The sequence below is a fragment of the Lacerta agilis genome, chromosome 2, assembly GCF_009819535.1.
Source record: "Lacerta agilis isolate rLacAgi1 chromosome 2, rLacAgi1.pri, whole genome shotgun sequence".
NCBI classification, from domain to species: domain Eukaryota; kingdom Metazoa; phylum Chordata; class Lepidosauria; order Squamata; family Lacertidae; genus Lacerta; species Lacerta agilis.
In genome coordinates, this window is record NC_046313.1 from 29,335,922 (window position 1) to 29,354,914 (window position 18,993).

Genomic DNA, 18,993 nt, shown 5'->3' on the forward strand with positions numbered 1-18,993 from the left:
CCATTAAATTGGGAGAAGTCACCATTGGGTTGAATCCATAATGAGTCGTGCTTAGAACAGGCCCCTTGAAATCAATGGGGCTTAGTCCTATTTATTTCAATGTGTCTACTCTAAGCACGGCTAAGGTTGTAATCCTAACCCCACTTACTTGTGGGAGTAAGTCCCGCTGAATTCAATAGGACTAATGACTGAGTAGACCTGGTTAGGATTGTGTGGTCAGTCTGGATCCAAGCCGCTGAACTGTAATCCTGTTTCCAAGGAGTCTCTATAGTACACGGGTTTAGTACACAGGCAGTTTACATAGCAGCACTAACTTATCCCCTGGCTATGTATACACATAACTTTCTCTATAAAACTCTCATAGCCTGAATGAACATACTCACCTCTTTTTTTTTCTAGTATGACACCACCACTTTAATCAAGTATAAAACACCAACAGGCCTTGAATATCCAAATGTATGTGACTGAAGTGCATTTTACATTTTATCTCAAGTGTTATGAAATTCAAGTACCATAATTGCAGGTAGATCCAGGTGGGATATATCCTTGGAATGCTGGCATTGACCACATGCACCCTTAGAAAAATCAGTGGGCAAACATCTTCATCTGTGAATTATTACAGAAGAGTGAGGGAAATGCTGTATAGACTGAGCACAGGAAGAGGAATCAGATCCTCTCTCTTATCGTTGTTGCTTTCTATAAGTCCTTTGTCTCCTGTATGACTTAGTGGAACAATAAATCATTTGGGATGTTCACACTTTGCAAGCGTTACTGGGGCTATGGTAATAAGAGATGACATGTGTGCTGATCTTCCCCTACCGTGCAGTAATTAAAAGCAGGGTGGCTCCGTTGGGACCATGAGCTGACAACCATGTATATGAATGAAGCATGAGGTTGGTTCAAGTTTTGCTAATATCCAGGGAAGAAATAATTCAACACCTGAAGCCTGTGGTGAGCATCACCATGACCGATCTCTCAACCTTTCCAGAATGAACACAGGAAGAGCTCTGTTGGATCACACCAAAGATCTAGCTAATCCAGAATCCTACTGACTACTTTGGACAACCAGATGAGTCCAGTAAACCAACAAGCAAGAGATGTAAGTAACAGCCCTTCTCTTCCTATTTTCCCTCTTCTCCTGTAATAATTGGTATTTGGAGGCATAAGTTTGCCCTTGAACCTGCAGGTTCCATTTAGCTTTTTGGCTACTAGCTGTTAACCGGCCTGTTCTCCATTCATTTCACTAGTCTCTGTTTGAAGCCATTTAAGCCAGTGACCATCACAATATCTAGCAGCAGATGATTTTATCAGCTAATTATGTGTTGTGCTAATATGAATTTCCATTTGCCCATCCTGAATCTATTGTCAGTCAGGTTCACCAAGTGACCCCAAATTCTACTGTTATGAGAGAGGAAGAAAAATTATCTCTTTACACTTTCTACACACTGCACACATTTTTTTTACAAACATCAGTTATTATTGTTGTTTTATTTATTTATACCCCGCCTTTTTCCATGACAGGGACTCAAGGTGGCTTATAGATAAATAGAAACAGCCAAAAACATTTGGGAGGGGGGAATCATTTAAAAACAATTGAATAGAATTAAAACTATATATAACTATAAAAGATCTATTAAAAACACACAGATAGTTACAATTAAAACAGCACGGCACCAGCCCTTTCATTAAAAGTGGTCAGTTCCCCAAAGCCTGTTGAAATAAGGTCACCTGCCAGCAGAAGGACAAGGAGGGAGCCAGTCTAACTTCTCTAGGGAAGGAGTTCCAAAATCTGGGAGCCACTACTGAGAAGGCCCTCCTGCTTTGACAGTTGGTATCCTTTTAGGCTAGAATAGAGCTGCTTTCTTAAACCAGGTAGTTGCAACTGGTAGCACACTGGCAATTCAACTCACACCACCAGAGGCATTCATGTAGCACTGGTGGAAAAGAAACAGCACCAGCGACAGCTAGCAGTGCTTATTTGTTACTGTTTTTCCACCAACTGAATGAGCTACTCTAACTGCAGAATACTTAATGCTATGCTGCTTTGTGGAGCTTCCAAAAACAACAACCACACAAATACTCCTGGTGCACTTTGCCCTTGGAGGTAGGCCTAACAACACCAACAAATGATAAAAGCCATATATTTTCCAAAATTAGTAATTGCTTTACTGGAGAGGATGATTATAAAGGTCTTTATTGATGGATGAAGAAGTGGCACAGCTATTTCTAGATAATTTGTCCCTTCATTCTGTTGCCAACAACTTCACTAATATTTTATTATAAAATACTTGGTTTGTGTGGACTCCTGAGATTACATAGTATATTAAGAACTTGACAAATGAAAAGTCTTTCCCACATGGCACAGTTTGTCATTAGTGGCATTAGTAATTATTAACATGAATTGTAACGTAAGCACACACTTCATGTAGTCCAACAATCATAGAGGCGTGCTGAAAGCTTGAAAAAGTACTGGTATTTATTAAACTTGGATGACTACGTTGTGTACAGTACTGCCATTTCCCCTCCATATGATTGACACCTGTGTTCACCAGAAAGACTGTTCAAGGACCACAGCTGATTACTGAAAAGAATGGCTATCATGATTAATCACATGGACGAATAACAATGATGAAATATCACCACATAAAATGTGGTTATCATAGCATGTGTGAAATTAAAGTCGTTGACTTGAAGTTAACAGACAATTTATGTACTTCTTTTGGGTGTTCAATTTTACATTATTATTATTATTATTTTTAAAGTACTCTCCCTTTTCTGTAATACAACAATGGCTTTTCTTCCGTAGAGAGGTCAAAATGTATCGCTCAGCCCACTTTATACAATGGGAGCAATTGTCAAGGTATTCACCATACACTATTGCGCCTGACTGTGAGGTGTTTTAAAAGAGCAAAAGATATCTGGGAAACCAGGTAGGAAAGAGTAGCTAATAAACTTCAAGAAAAGAGCTGTGGCTCAGTGTTTAAGACAAAAAAATGTTTTGCATGCAGTAGGTCACAGGTTCAAGCCCCAGTGAGGAAAGAGACCTGGCTGAGACCTTGAGAGCTCCTATATATATAGTTCAACAATCCTCTGGTTTGATATAAGGTGGCTGAATATTTCCATAGTATGGGAGTTCAGAGGTATGAAAATCCAAGTGACAGATCATAGGCTGCCTTTAGTAAGTTCATACTTATTGCCCACTAGACAAGAAATAGTTGGTATTAGCATTTTAAAAGGACTACATTGCTAGCTCATTGGCTGACCCTGCACCAGTCATTCTCTTTTGGTTGTCTTAACCTGCATCAAAGTGTTGATGTAACAAAATGGTAGAAGAGGAAAGAACCTTATATGCTGCCTTTAGCTCCTTGGAGGTAGGGGGGGGTATAAAAATTGGGAAATTTCCAGAATTGTTATATTCATATGCAAATTTAAACAAATGTAATTGATTAAGGGTCAAATCTTAACTCTGCTTAATAGAGAATAAGTGCCATTGAAGACAGTGGGACATATCTGAGTAGAATTGCCCTGCACAATTTCTTTGATTAAGCAACTAAGATAATTGATGACAGCCCTGCTTATTTTCTTTTTTCTTTTCTGTCAAACTTTAGTTCCTAAGATATTGGGAAGAGGGAACTTTTTCGCTTTAACATATGGTATAAAACAAGGATAGGGAACCTGTGGCCCTGCAGATGTTGTTGGACTTCAACTCTCATCATCCCATTGGCTGTACTGGCTGGGCCACATGGGAGTTGGGAGTCTAACCACGGGCTCCCATCCTTGCTATATAGCAGGCACCTGGATGCCTGCTGACCCGCCAGCTCTACTAATTCAGGAGTTTCTGCTATCCACAGTTCAGCTTGAAGTTTTGTATTTAGGAAGTCCTGATGCTGCTCAGGGACACACACAGTGCATGCCTTGCATGCAAAAGGTCGCGTATTCAGTGCCCAGCATCTCTAGGTATGGCTAGGAAAGAGCTGAAACCTTGGACAGTCACTATCAGTCTGTGTGCAAACAATGTTTATTTCCCATTTTCTCCTCCAAGAGGAGCCACTCCAAGCAACTAACAAAAATAAAAACAAGAATTCAACATTTGAACAAATTACCAACAACAAACAAGACTAAAAGCATCATCAGAGAACACAGGGGCTAGAGGTAAAAGGAGGCAAGCAAGCAAGAGAGAAACAGCAGAGTCAAAGGCCTTCAAAGGCTGGCGGAACACAAGAGAAAAATAAGCTAATTTCTTAAGGCAGGGAATTCAATGTACTGTACAGGGTGCTGCTATAGAGAAAGCCCTTTCATGCATTGCCACCCCACCAACTGTAACTCAGAAAGCAAATGGACAACGCAACAGGGCTATGTTCTACCTCAGAGACTAAGCCTCTGAATACCGGTTGCTGGAAAATCACAAGCAGGGAGAACAAGTTTGTGCTAAGGTCCTTGTGGGCTTCCCACAGGTATCTGGTAGCCATTGTGAGAACAGAATGCTGGACTGTATGAGCTTTTGGCCTGATCCAGCAGGCCTATTATGAGTGACACATTCACCTTGGAGCAGACAGTCTTTCAAGTAGCTTGGGCCGAAGCTATTTAGGACTTCAAAGGTAATTACTGAGCCAGGTGGACCAGTGGTCTGACCCAGTATAAGGCAGCTTCCTACGTAACACCAACGTTGGCTTTTTTAATTTTACAAAAGAAAACTTTTGGAAGTTGTTGTACATTATATTATATGGTTATCCAAAGGAACTCACAGCTATACATCTCCTTCCTGTCTCCATTTTATCACCACAACAATCTTGTGAAGTTAGGCTGAGATAAAAGGAGGTTCCAACAACCCCACCCCCTGTATTCAAGGATTGTGCGAGGTGGGGTTGTGGGGCAACGCAGGCTAGTCTCATCACCACCACACCTAGCAGCCATGCCCCTTTCTTGCCACCCACACATTTGGCATGCATGCAGAGATCCTCCATGCAAACCTTGTGTGTGTGCACATATAACCTGGCATGAGCCCCACAACCCCCTTACACTTTCCTTGAACGCATGGCTTCCCACACCGCCGTCACCACTACCAATAGCACCATATGAACTCCTCAATAGTGGCTGGCCAAATCCAGTGGGCTTCCTGGCTGGATTAGGCGGCCTTGTCTAATATTTTAACCATTTAAAAACGCTGGCCTCAGATTTATGCTTAGACATATTTGCTTGCTTATGTACCCCTTCCAACGCAAGCTGTTTTACAATCCCCCCCTCCCTTAATTTTCTTAAAAACATATGGGTGAGCACTAGTTTTCACAGGAGCATCACTCATTTTAGGAGAGTTGTGCTTTAAATATATTTTTTTCATGAATTACTCAGGGGCCAGCTATGGGGGGGGGGGCTATTTGCTCTCCCTGTCTCTTTCCACCACGTGCCCAGTTAAGTGCGTCCTTTGACGTTGCTAAAGCAGGTAAGTGAGGCAATGGCTTGCTGAGCTCCAGTCACGGTTATTTTCTTTCACAGTAACCTCCATTAACTTATACGCCGCCACCCCCCTCCAAAAAACCCCGACTTTGACGTATTCCTCCTGGATTCTGAGTGACCAATCAAGCAGTGACAGAGGGGGGAATGTAGCCAATCGGTCATCGTTGCTACCTGTGGGCAATATTTTTAGCTCAAAGAGAATTAAAAGAATGGGGGCGGGAAGATGAGAAGGGAGAGAAAACAAAAGGAAGTATTTTTGCGCATACAACCGCAACGTTTTTGCGTATGTTTTATTATTTAAAAAAAACCAAGTAGTTCTGTATTACCATGAAAAACAAAAGAGAGGAATCTATGCGCATAAATGCAAAGGAGGTTTCAAATATGGAATCGGACACAAACGCAGAAATCCGGTTGCTTTTCTTCCAGTCTTGTTGCCAACGCGCGCACGATTCATAACCCTCACCACCACCACCCCGGCCTCGCCCGGTTTTATGTGCTTTGCTTGGACGCTGCCCAGCCCCTAAAAGTCCCCCATGCAGCACTTCAGGCTGATTTCAGTCATCTTCGTGGAGAAAGAAACCAACGCAGTTCCTTCCCTTCCTGCGAAGATGGCAAAGCTCCACAGGGAAGGGCTGCCTGGCAAACCGCAGAGATCCTTCCTGGTTCAGCAAAGCCTCGCCGTCTCCACTACGGAAATCGGACCTCGCAAGTCCCTTCGCTGTTCCTCCCTTTGAGTGGCAGATTCCCGCGCCCAATGGCTTCCTCTTCCTTCTCCAGCTCCAACCAACGCAGTAAGACTGGAAAGATTGCGCTTTGCCTCCGCCTATAGCAAAGGGCAAAATTGTAAAGCGACGTTTCCCTCCTCGCCCACCCCCGCTTTTGCTTTACCTGCAAGGCCTCCCCCTCCGCTTCCTTTCATCTGTCTGCTTTAACTTCTCTTCTCCCGCTTCCTTTGCATTGCTTTTTTGGTCCCTAATAATAATTTTAAAAAACCCAGGGACTACCAGGAGCAGCGCAGACGCACGTGACGCGTTTCAGCAGCGGGGTGGGCTATGCGAGATTGGCACGCAGCCTGGTCACCGGTGAGTGACCAGCTTGGGAACCAATGATAAGAGGAAAGGGGGCGGGGATTATAATTTTTGGATCTAAGATTACTCAGCCGCCGCTCTGTGGTAGGAAGCTTGCCCAATGCCCACCCAATGCCCCCTCCCGCTTTCACTGTTTATACGTCAAAAAGAGCTACAGATGAAGGTAACGCCCACCACCACAAATATCCCCGAGTTTTCCTCCTTTTTTGCCATCCCAGATCACCATCATCAACAATTACTAGACATGCTGGGTGCTTATTACCTTCATCATCATCACCATCACCACCATCATCATCTGACAGTTTAGAAGTGTTACAATCAAGCGGTATATAAATAAGCAACACTAAATTATTTCCCACGCTGGATACTTATTCCCTTCAACATCATCATCATATGACGGCTTTAAGAGTTGTTGCTACAATCAAGCGGTATATAAATAAACAGCACTAATTATTTGCCGCGCTGGGTACTTAATTCCCGTCTTGTAAAATTCCTTCGCAAAATCCAAAGGCCAGAACTTGGATATATCCAACACAATTTTTCCAAAATAACACCAAAACCTTTGTGTTTTTCTATGAGTGTTCGTTGCGGTTGCTTTAGTGTATTGCTAGTAAAAATGTCTGTCGCTATGACTGACATGGGTGTGTCTAAAGGGAGTGTATTATGTTATGGAGTATGTTATGTGAGGCAGTGCATCGCTGCGCCCATTGAGGTACACTGCACCACCCGCGGGGATCAGTCCATCCAGTTTAGGGGAGGATGGAAGACAAACTAAAGGGGTGCATTAAGGAGCACTATTTGGGTGAGGATAAAATTGCTGCCTCCCTTTTGGGAACTCAGCCCGTGAAATTCAAACAACTTCCCCGCCATATAGCCCTGCCTTGGGATCTGTTTGTTTGACAGGTATGACGATGTGTTAGGAGCTGTGTTGGGTTTTTAAAAAAACCCAATATAGATAGTAGCTATAGTAGCTATCGATTCAAATCACACCCTCGCTTTTTGATAAGCCAGGCTGTGGTGTTTTTCTTTTTTAAGGCGTTGTGCCTTAGGTTTAGGATCTTCTCAATTACAGAGGACTATTTAATGGTCTGTCAGTGGTCAAGGCTAGAGACAGAGGGAAGAACGCAGGCATTCAGAGTACAGTCGCGTTTCTTTGGACCCAAGCTGATACATTTGAAGAAGCAGGTTCTGCGGAATTTTAAAGCAACGCAAAAGCCTGCAAAACCTGCTTTGCCAAAGACAAAAGGTGTTAGCAGCAATCTCCATTTCCATTTGCCTTCATTCCGGAGAAGGGGCACCGGGACACCCTGACTGGATGTAGAAGCGTTGAGTTTGCCTGAGATATATTCTTCGGGAATAATTACAGGCGGAGAAACGCCATCCCTGGTTAAACCAGGTAAATCTAATCCTAGCATTGCTTTCTATCAAAGGTATGCCACTGAATTAATTCTGTTGGTATGAAATCGACGACTCCACCCAAAAGGCAAGAAGCGCGAGTGCTCCCTGCCCGTGTAGTTAATGTCGGGTCACCTTAGACAGGAGGCGGCTGAGGAGCCCTTGGCCTTTGATGCCTCGCAATTCTCCCTTTAACAGGTTCGGGCACATTTCCCCCCTCGATGACGTCAAACATCAAGGAGCATCCTGGGAAACGTAGTTTCGTCCTTCCTGGAAGGGAGGGAGGGGGTGTGATCAAAGGAGAGTGACGTAGACGTTTGACGTAACCGCAGGCCTCGCAGCAGCAGGGGGTAGGGATGAGGGAAGGCGTGAGCGTAGCCGTAGAGAGAGCTCGTTTCTCATTGGCTCCTGAGAGGAAAGAGTGGGGGGGGTAGAGAAGGGGAGGGGGAGGCACAGAAAGCAAGATGGCGATGAGCAGAATATATCAATACACTAAAGATGTGTGCATAAGAAGGGTGGGAGGGGGACCCGGGAGCGGATGTATAGGCAGGGGAGGAGCATCTGCAAAGATTGGGAAGGAGGAGGAGGTGGCAGCAGAGGACGGCGCTGTTGGCAGGAGAGTTAAAGGAAAAGCAAACAGCAGAAGAAATGTAGAAAGAGGAGGGAACAGTTGCCAGAGGAGAAAGAGGGAAGCCTGAGGACGACGGCAAAAGGGAGAAAGGAAAAGGCGAGGCATAACTCAGACTTCGAATGCAATGCAGCGCTACGTCACTGCCGAAATATTAAACAGAATAGAACAACTGGGCGGGGAGGGGAAAATGTGTGTCGCCTACAGGAGAGGAGACATGGAGAGGGCACGCTTATGCTGGGGGTTGGTTGGGGTGATCAGTTTGTAAGTCCACCTGGATACGGGAAAAGGGTAACGATAGGAACCCTCTGTTAAGGGGAGAGCGAAGACAAGGGGAGGGGAAAGTGGGAATGTGATGGGACCGAGGGGTTAGGAGTAGGTGGGGGAACAGAGGCTGGTGGGGACTGTGCTTTATTGGCAAGCCCAGTGCCCCAATCAGGAGCAGCGCCCGGGACAGGGGACGGCCGATTGGTAGGTTAGTGGGTGGGGCCAGAGAGAGCTGTGGGCGGAGAGCGGGTGGGCGTAGCCACACGGGATGAAGGGGCGGGGCAAGGGAAGGCATATATAGAGGAGCGGCGAGTGCTCGGGTGCTACAAGAAGGCGTCTAGCAGCTGCTGAGGCGGAGCGCGCTGTCTCTCTCGTCCCGGGGTGTGAGAAGCGCCATCCTCCCTTTCTCCCCCTCCACCCTTTCCTAGCGCTCTTCCTGGGGTTATGGGGCTTCGGTACTGAGCTCCTCCCTCCGTTCCTTCAACCCCAACCCCCGGGACTGCCACCGGGATTTGTTTGCACTATTCACATCACCTTCTTCCCCCACTCACCCCGGGTGAGTATCTCTCCCTCCCTCCTTCCTTCCGTGTGGGGCGAGCGATGGGGAGCTGCTGCCTCTGTCAAGACCCGGCTGTGAGGGAGGAGGTGGAGGTCGGCGACTTGCCATAGGCCGGCGGGGCTTGGAGGGAGGACAGCGGCCGAGAAGATTCGGGTGGAGGAGGGCGGCTTACCGCACCCTCGCCTCGTCGCCCAGCCCCATAGAGCAGGGCCGGCGGTGTGCGTGAGGGGTGGCGGCGGGGGGCTTTTGTGCCAGCGCCGCTGGAGGAAGAGAGACTGAGGAGTTGGCGCAGCTCGACTGGAAGGAGAGAGTATGTGGGGTGGGGTGGGGGAAGGTGAGTCTGGGGGAGCTTTCGTGGGGCCGCCCCATGGAGGTCGGTGAAGGGGCGTCGGACCAGACCTGGCTGGCGTTGCTGGTGCGGAGGCAGAGGGAGGGTGTTGGCAGAAGGGCTGACAGGGCAGCGCTGGCTGAGGGTGTTGACACAGCCCTGCAGAGGGAGGCGGGGAAGCGAGCGAGCGAGAGGCGCTGGCAGGCGCAGCCCCTCCGAGGCAGCGGCTGTGGAAAGGGGGGCTGGGGGGGGGTCGGTGGCACAAGGCAGCCTCGTACAGCAACTGTGTGTCTCGGGAGGGGGGGGGGAGGATTCGTGTGCCAAGTGTGTGTGGGGGGGTTGTTGTTGGTTGGCACAGCTTTTCTCCCCCCCACGCCACCCCCAATCCCTGCCGTGACTGGGGAGGGAGAGGCTGCTTAGGTTGTCTGGCACAGCCCCTCCTCTGGTGGGGGGAGGAGGAGGGGGAGGAGGCAGAAGTGTTGGGACGGCCCTCTTGAAGGTTGGCGGTGGAGGGAGGGGAGGCGCAAGTGTAGTTGGCACAGCCTGTTCGGAGAGGGGAGTGCAGTTGGAGGGGGGGGTGGGGTGGGGAGAAGGGGGTAGGCATAATCGCAACCAGAAGAGAGATTGTTTTGGGGGGAGGGGACTCAATGCATTGGCAGCAGTCTTAAGATGGATGTGGTTGTTGTGAGACTGTGTTGGCAAGGGTTGAGAGAGAGAAGGTAGAATTATAGTGTGGTGCTGAGACAAACCCACCAGCTATAACTGGACAGGGGAACCCTTTGGGCAGGGATCCTGTCTTTACATGAGTAGAGACCGTAAAGATCCAGACAATACCAGGCCGGAATGGGGGAGTGATTATAAGGCGATCTTATCCATATCTGTTCCTACATATATTTGGTCAGGTTGAAAACTCACTTTTAAAGGTAGTAGTTGCCCTTCTGGCTCAAAACCTTGTTCCTAGCACAAGGAGATGAGAGGGAAGGCCACTGGTAGTGACAGTGGAGAACTGGGCCTGGCTAGACCAGGAGAGAGGGGACTTGGCCAATCATCTTCCTTTTCATAGAAAGCACTTTTTCTCCTGCTGCTGGAGCTCCAAGAGCTGTGAGCAGAAATCTAATGAGACCCAACTGCCTTGTTATGTAACACCCATATACCCTGCTTAAAAGTTCCTCCTTTTCCCCTCTTGTCTCCAATTCCATGACTAACGTAATTAACATATATAATTAATTTTAAAAGGTTCTTTTTTAAAGCTAGAAAACATTTGAACTGTTCCAGGTTGTTTTGTTTAATCAGGTCTTTGTGCCAGGGAAAGGATGCCAATTTAATTTCTGTTCTTCTTGAAAGGGTAATATATTTTGTACGTGCAGGGGTGGTTAAACAGATGGATTAATAAATCATTTTGTATGTTCCATATAGCTAGTCCAATCAGATCATCTGTACTTTTATATGTTGCATTTGTAAATATCTTCTGTTTGCCCTTGATCTTTCCTTATCCCCACCCAGTGCTGATCCAGCAATCGTTTAAAGGTCGCCTTATCATACAGCTGGTAGTTCTCTTATCATGTAAAGAGGGCAAAAGGAAAGGGAAATGTCTTTAAAAGCTGGGTTAACCTCTGAAAGCTAATCATTTAGGGCAAGGAAATAGAATCTACTCATTTTGAGTGCATTTTTGCTTTCTAGCTTATGAACTTAGTAGATTTCAAAACTACTGTTGCGATGCGATGTAGTGCAGTTGAAAAACAAAAACAACGTTAATGAGTAAACACGACTTTATTAAATTTTGTAGTAACTTTTTAAAGATAGAAGCTTTGTCTTTACAGGCTTTTAACCTGGGCAGTATGATTTTTCAGTAGTATGTTAATGTTATTGATTTAGCATTGTATTTTATATTACAATTTATTATTAACTCTATAGAGCTGCTACATTGATTTCAGTATAAATGAGAATACCATCTATGTAAGGAATTTGGCTAACAGCTTTTCCAAATTTCCTAGTACACTGAAGATTTTAATACATTCTCTTTACAAAACTGCAAAAAACCATTCTCTTTATAGTATAATGTGTTCATAATTAAAAATTGATTGTCTGGTAAGGATGGACTTCTTGCTTGATTCCTCATGAGGAAATTCATGTGTGAATATTGTAATAAAATTTTAATTATGGAATTCTATGTAGATTTTTTTTTTTGAAGTACACATTTTCTATCAAAGTATAGGAATTACTTTGAGCTCAAGCAGTTTTGAAATTCTACCAGCATTGAAAACTACATGTTACACTTCAAACTAAGAGCTTTATAGCCTCAAAATGAGGAATTACTTTTTAGTCTATTAGCATTATTTTCAAATATCTTAATGTTATGGCTGGCTTCTGTCAGTCACCAAAACTAAAGGTGGTAGCAGAAACATTTACAGGACTACTACCACTCTTTAGTTTATGTCCTAGACTCTTGCTCTTCTCTCCACATTGCTTAAGTACCTGAGCTGGAAACTCAGAACTTGAAATGCATCCATGGTGATCTTGCATTTGTTCTCTGTGTATTTAATCTGCTTAGCATTTAAATTGCATATACAGTGCCAGTGTGTTGCAAATGTCTGGAGTTGGGAAATATAACCTATTTTAGGGAAAGTGTGATGCTAAAATAAGAGGCCTAGTTGACTTGCTTATGCACTTTCCTTATTTGGATCTTTGCTTTTGTTTTTCTTAAAGGAACAACACTACTCAAGGTGAAGAATAATAATCTTCTAGAATCAGCACTTTGAACAAATTTTTGCTTTCCTGTGGTATTTTGAACATTTCTCCCATTCTTTGTGGTTTGAAACGGAGACTTTGTAATTCTGTGCTGTAGCAGCTATGCAGCTTGAAATACAAGTAGCACTCAATTTCATTATTTCGTATTTGTACAATAAGCTTCCCAGACGACGTGTGAACATTTTTGGTGAAGAGCTGGAAAGACTACTCAAGAAGAAGTATGAAGGGCATTGGTATCCAGAAAAGCCATACAAAGGATCAGGGTTTAGATGTATACATGTAGGGGAGAAAGTGGACCCAGTTATTGAACAAGCATCCAAAGAGAGTGGTTTGGACATTGATGATGTTCGCGGCAACCTGCCTCAGGATCTTAGTGTCTGGATTGACCCGTTTGAGGTTTCATACCAAATTGGTGAAAAGGGACCAGTGAAAGTGCTTTATGTGGATGATTCCAATGAAAATGGATGTGAATTGGATAAGGAAATCAAGAATAGCTTTAACCCAGAGGCCCAGGTGTTCATGCCAATTAGTGACCCAGCATCTTCTGTCTCGAGTTCTCCTTCGCCTCCCTTTGGTCACTCTGCTACTGTGAGCCCAACCTTCATGCCCCGTTCCACCCAGCCTTTAACGTTCACCACTGCCACATTTGCTGCCACCAAGTTTGGCTCAACCAAAATGAAGAACAGCAGCCGCACCAACAAGGTCGCCCGCACTTCTCCCACTAACCTTGGCTTAAATGTCAACGATCTGCTGAAACAGAAAGCTCTTTCCTCCTCCATGCACTCTCTCTATGGTCTTGGCCTAGGTAGCCAGCAGGTTCCACAACAGCAGCAACCACCACAACAGCAGCAGAAAACGTCTGCTCTTTCTCCTAATGCAAAGGAGTTCATTTTCCCCAATGTACAGGGCCAAGGTAGTACAAGCAACCTATTCCCTGGCGACAGTCCCCTTAACCTTAGCCCTCTCCAGTACAGTAATGCCTTTGATATGTTTGCGGCCTATGGAGGTCTAAATGAGAAGTCTTTTGTGGATGGCTTGAATTTCAGCTTAAATAGCATGCAGTACTCTAACCAGCAATTCCAGCCTGTTATGGCTAACTAAAACAAAATACAAATCATATTGTACAAGTTGAAATGCACGTACCCAAGGGTGTATCTTTTCCACCTCTTGAGTTTTTTTTAAAAAAGCTTGTAGTATGAATACATTCAAGCTTGGTTAGATAAGGACAACATGCATCATTTTTTTCATTTGCCAACCAAGCACAAAGTTATTTTTTACTGACTGTACATTAAATATACTCGAGATATGGCCTCTTACAGTATTTAAGATATAGCAAGGACATGGCTGATTTTTTATATATATAAAAAATTGGCACTAATAAGTGGGTTTATTGGTCTTTTCTAATTGTATAATTTAATTTAGTACAAAGTTTGTAAAATATCAGAGTATATATTGTTTCTACAACATGGTATTGCATTTTTATCTTTTTACTACAGTGATCTGTGACAACTGCAGCAGCTTCATGTTGTATTTTTTTTACTGAAATTATAAAATTCATCTTAAAAAACATCAATTCTAAAAAGTGTGCAAAATATTCCTTAAGCGGTGGAATTCAAATTGTATGGAATACTTTTTTCCAAGAAAGAAACACAAATTGTATTTTCTGTTAAAAAGTTTAAAGATTTTTTGCTATATATTATGGAAAAAATGTAATCGTAAATATTAATTTTGTACCTACATTGTGCAATACTTGAAAAAGGTATAAAAGTATTTTGAGTCAGTGTCTTATGTTAAAGAGAGGGACTGAAATAGTTTATATTAAGTTTGTATTAAAATTCTTTAAAATTCAACTGGTGTTGTGGATTTTTTTAATGGTCAAATGACACTGCAATGTTAATGCTGGGTAGCAGCCTTTATTAACATGGATCTTATAATATAAAGCAGTCTGCTGTGTTGATGCAAGTTGATAATTTTCTGTGCTGCTTACTATTATAACAGTGTACAGTTGTATTAAGTTTATACTTCAACTAATTTTCATCCTAAATCCCCTTTCCATACTGCAATCAGTTAGTGTTAAAACATTTATTCCTTAACAGTGAAAGCTAAATATTATTTAATGCTGGATTTCTGAGAATAGTTTATTAAATCTATAGAGAATTGGGGAGGGTTATAATGAAACTCATGTGAATCCAATAATCAGGTTTTTTTTAATCTTGTGTTACAACTTTAGAGCTCAGAAAGCTACCTGAAAACATGCTTTTTAAGGAAAACATGTTCTATAAATATATTTCACCGTTTGATCCATTCTGTTCTGATAAATACTGCAAGATAGAAATTGTAAAATGTCATTTAATGGGTATTTGAAGAAACACACTCCCCCTCTCCTTCCCCACCCCAAATAATAAGAAAAAGTGGTTTGTAGAGGCTAGTGAAATTTACACAGGCAGCTTAACACATGAAGTTAGTTCTGCAGTGGGTGAATGCTGAATTTCTCTGGGGCCCGTTTGAAAAGTAAAATAAATACGGTGCAAGATAGCAGCTGTGGTTTTCCAAAGCCTGACAACTAATTTGATTGACATTTTCTTGTCCCACATTGTCATTCTTGCATCACACAATCCAGGGTCAATTTTGTAGTATGTGTATATATAATTAAGTTCTGGTGTTCTGCAGGCTCCATTGAGATAAATGCCTTGAGTCATCACTGCTCCTGGTTTTAAGTTGGGATGGGGGTGGGTGTTTCCAAGTTCTTGGAACAGAATCAAACATGCTGCTTAGCACCATAGTATACTTTGTTTTGGGGAGGCTGGAATGAGGCTGTGGAGGAAAATGAGGCCAACAAGAGTAGGAAGGCTGAATCCTGACATAGATTTTACTTTCTGTGTGTGCTAAAGTTCAATAGTTGTAATAGGGCTTGGGATTTTTGTCCCTTTATCACTCCTCCTATCTGGTCCGCTTGTATCAACCTCAGCATCTGCTTCACCTTGACATCCAGCAAATAGCACTGAATGTATAAAGCAACTTTGTCAGATCAGATCTGGCATAGCATTTTCTACTTTCACAGGGCATAGCTTTCACACAAGAATCTTCCAAATCCTGCTACCAGAGATTGTGCTGCATATATCATGGATGGAGCTGGGGCTGTCTTCCTGTGTGATAATTATGTGCGTATCTGCACTCCCATTAAGCTGCTCCCATTTGCCCAGTAAAAGCAACATGGTAATATAAATGATGGAGCTCTCTGTTAGTGTTTAAATTATTAACTGAACAATGCAGTTATTGTTCAATTGAAGTTGATGTCCCAGGAATTAAGGTCAGACTCCTTTCAATTTGCCATATAGCACCAAGATCACTATCACCTAACAAACTTCCATGACACAGATTGGATAATGTGTTCATATAATCAAGGTACAAGATATGCACATGCAACCTAGTTGAGCTAACACAAAAGTAGGGTTGAACTGCATCTTTTGGAGTAGGTTTTTTTTAATTAACCCTCTTAATACTGAAGTCATTGTTCTAACTGATGTACTTAATTCTTTCCAGATCCATACCATACATTTAAAGCACATGACAGTTCCCAGGATTTTTCAGGGCAAACCACTTCTCCCCCAGAGCTATAGTCCCCAGCACCTTTAACAAACTACAAGTCCCACGATTCTTTGAGTGAAGCTTTGTACTTTAAATGTGTTTTAAGTCTATGGTGTGGATCTGGTTGGAAGAAAGACTGCAGATAAGGATAGGCAGTTTTGATGAATGCCTTTATTTTTCTCCTAAATAAATAAATGCTCAAATAAAAAAGAAAAGGTTTGAGTATTTAGGGCTTGCATTGTGAGTTTATTGTGGGTCAATGCAGAATTGAAGTGTGACTAATCACCCACACACTATGATGATTACATCTTAGATTCAACATAGATACTACTACGTTTTTTGTTTATGCTTAGGAAGAAAAACAGGGTTTCTGCTTAACCCAAGTAAGGTTCTGAGGAGGAGGAGTATTTATATTCTGCTTATATACCACAATGGCTTGTAAGTGATTTACAACTATAAAATCAATATATAATTAAAATATACAATAACAGTTCCACTGGAATGTTAAAATGAGATGTGTGTCAGGCAATTCCCTTTTCCTCATTTTGTCATTTGTGCAGTTGCATTTGTGTGTGTGTGTGTGTGTCCTTGCAATGTTATGCAATTGCGCATTATTCAGATATTTTTCAGTTGGACCCATGACTTCTGGGCAAAATCTTTTCCAATATAGGTAGAAAACAAAATTAGGTTGAAATCAGGACCAGCCAATGCAATGTCAAGTTGGGCACTGCTGTTTGAACATAAAGGATGTGCTCATAATTTGGCATCAAATAATAATTTGGAATCCAATAGAGAAGTGGAAAATGCCTTCCTTAGCCTACACATATTGTATCAGGAAAGTACTGTATAGTACTGTTGATTTCATCAGGACTTGATTTGTAATATGTTTCCACTTAATGCATTTGAGAACTTATGTCAAAATGTACTCTGCGCACCAGAAAGTGCTCACTTTTGAGATGGGAAATGTCAAATTGAATCATGCATTGCAAAATTACGGGACTTACCTGACCAGATTACTAAATCAAATGTCACAGTGGCTGCAGTCCTGAATCTAATTACATTGCCTATGAGGTGGAACACTGCTGTATCCCTGTAATTTATAAACAATGGCCTCATCTCGTGAACAGTCTGCATTTCTCTCTGTGTGCATATTGTATCATTGGCAGAAAATAATAATGTGTTTACTAATTTTGTGTTATATCAATCTCAATGTAATCTCAGGACTGCAGTCTTAAGCACTGATCATGGACGGGGAGTAAATCCCACTGAACACTCAAAGATAAGCTCAGGATTGTGCAGTATACTGTTGAGTTTCTCTTACAGCCTCCATCACTGCCATTTGGCTCTGAAATGTAGTTATGAATATTAGTGGGAGAGAAATTGTAACTTGTGTTTCAAAAACAGTACAGTGGTACAGTGTTTTTGGCTACTTAAGCTGTGCATGCATCCTCTCTGACACTGCTCAAAGTAAGCAGATCACGTTTTTGTACATACCGTATTTTTCCATGTATAAGACTAGGGTTTTTTTACCCAAAAAAAAAAGGTTTAAAATTGGGGCTCGTCTTATATACGGGTAGTGCTGAGGGGTGTTTTCTTAATTTGGACTCCCCCAAAATAGGGGGCGTCTTATACATGAGGGCGTCTTATACATGGAAAAATACGGTAATTGCATTTTATAGGTTTTTAGCAAGCTGTTTTAAAACAGGATCATAGAATGGTAGAGTTGGAAAGGGACCATGAGAGCCATCTAGTCCAACCACCTGCAGTGCAGGAACCTTTTGCCCAACATGGGGCTTGAACTCATGACCCTGACATTAAGAGTCTCATGCTCTACAGACTGAGCTTAAAATAGGTTTGTAAAAGGGGGAGATCAGCCACGTGACTTCTAGCATGACTTGAGTCTAGTGCATAAAATATATTTCTTAATACAGGAAAAGTGTCAGCTTTTGACCTGGTGTGCGTTCAAGATACATGTTAGAAATATATTTCCTGCACATTATATTTTCTATGTAGTTACCAGCCCAAACCTTTTCATGTGAAAGCACACACATGCAAAATTGACAGGCAGAGATACACCAAAACTGAAGAAGGGCAAATTATTCACCATCTCAATTGCGTAACCCACATCTGTGGCCCTTGAGCTGCATGAGGCCTGCAGTTTCCTCCAGGTCTGCTCTTGGCTTTCTAGATGCTGCAAGCCTATTTTTGCCCTCAGGTTTCAGTCTCTTTTAGCCTTGTGTGTTTTCCCAAGAAAAGCAAACTCGAGCTGAACTGAGAGAAGGAAGGACAGGGTCGAGGTTACGGTGGCCTGTCTGGTTTATACAGCGCCCAGTGTATTGTGATTATGAATTTTGTGTACATGGTGGCAGCTCCGGGGAAGATGGTGATTTATAAATTGAATCAGAAATTGTTCTGTGGTGTGTGTGTGCGTGTTAAAAGAAGGGAGGGTTTGTTGTTTGTGTGTGTGAGGAACTACCTACCTGATGCCTACCGTACATTCTGAGCATAAGCAGAAATTGGTGGTAATTGAAAAAAAGAGAGAACACCATGCTATTCACACCATAACCCCACCCACCCCAATTCTTTACTCAGAGCAAGCACTTCTGTGCAGCCATTCCCTTCCTTGTTCCAGAAAAATGAGAGAGAAAATAAGTGGATCCACCCACCTTTGACCCTGGATTTGCCTTCCATCAGGAGAAGTCCCTGATTGATGCTTCCTGTGGGTCAACAGCCCTTCAAAGTTCTGTACCCTTGGTGTAGTCAGTAAAATAACATATACACAGGCTTATTACTTGGAAGAGGGGCACCGGCCATGTTGTGCCTTTTCTCACATTCTAGTCAACAGCACTTACGTGTTCCACAGCCCTAAAAGGGGTACAAAAATCTGTTGGTCAATACAATACCAGGACTGCCAGGTGCTAGCAGGCTTATGTGAGTC

At 43.1% G+C, this 18,993-nt stretch overlaps 1 protein-coding gene across 2 annotated transcripts; it reads left to right on the forward strand.

Annotated features, from left to right (window-relative positions):
* Positions 1-1,008: 1,008 nt before the first annotated feature.
* Positions 1,009-14,317, forward strand: TOB1 (transducer of ERBB2, 1). Of its 2 annotated transcripts, none has more exons than XM_033139180.1 (2): positions 1,009-1,099; positions 12,426-14,317. In XM_033139180.1, the coding sequence occupies exon 2, from the start codon at positions 12,570-12,572 to the stop codon at positions 13,566-13,568; it is 999 nt and encodes a 332-aa protein (XP_032995071.1). In that variant the 5' UTR covers positions 1,009-1,099; positions 12,426-12,569; the 3' UTR covers positions 13,569-14,317. The 2 variants fall into 2 exon arrangements, with proteins under 2 accessions (XP_032995071.1, XP_032995070.1); XM_033139179.1 differs by lacking the exon at positions 1,009-1,099 and adding an exon at positions 9,141-9,388.
* Positions 14,318-18,993: the final 4,676 nt, after the last annotated feature.

Bases quoted from the DNA above. Each gene is read 5' to 3' on its own strand.
- TOB1 (XM_033139180.1), top strand. From the start codon at position 12,570: ATGCAGCTTGAAATACAAGTAGCACTCAATTTCATTATTTCGTATTTG.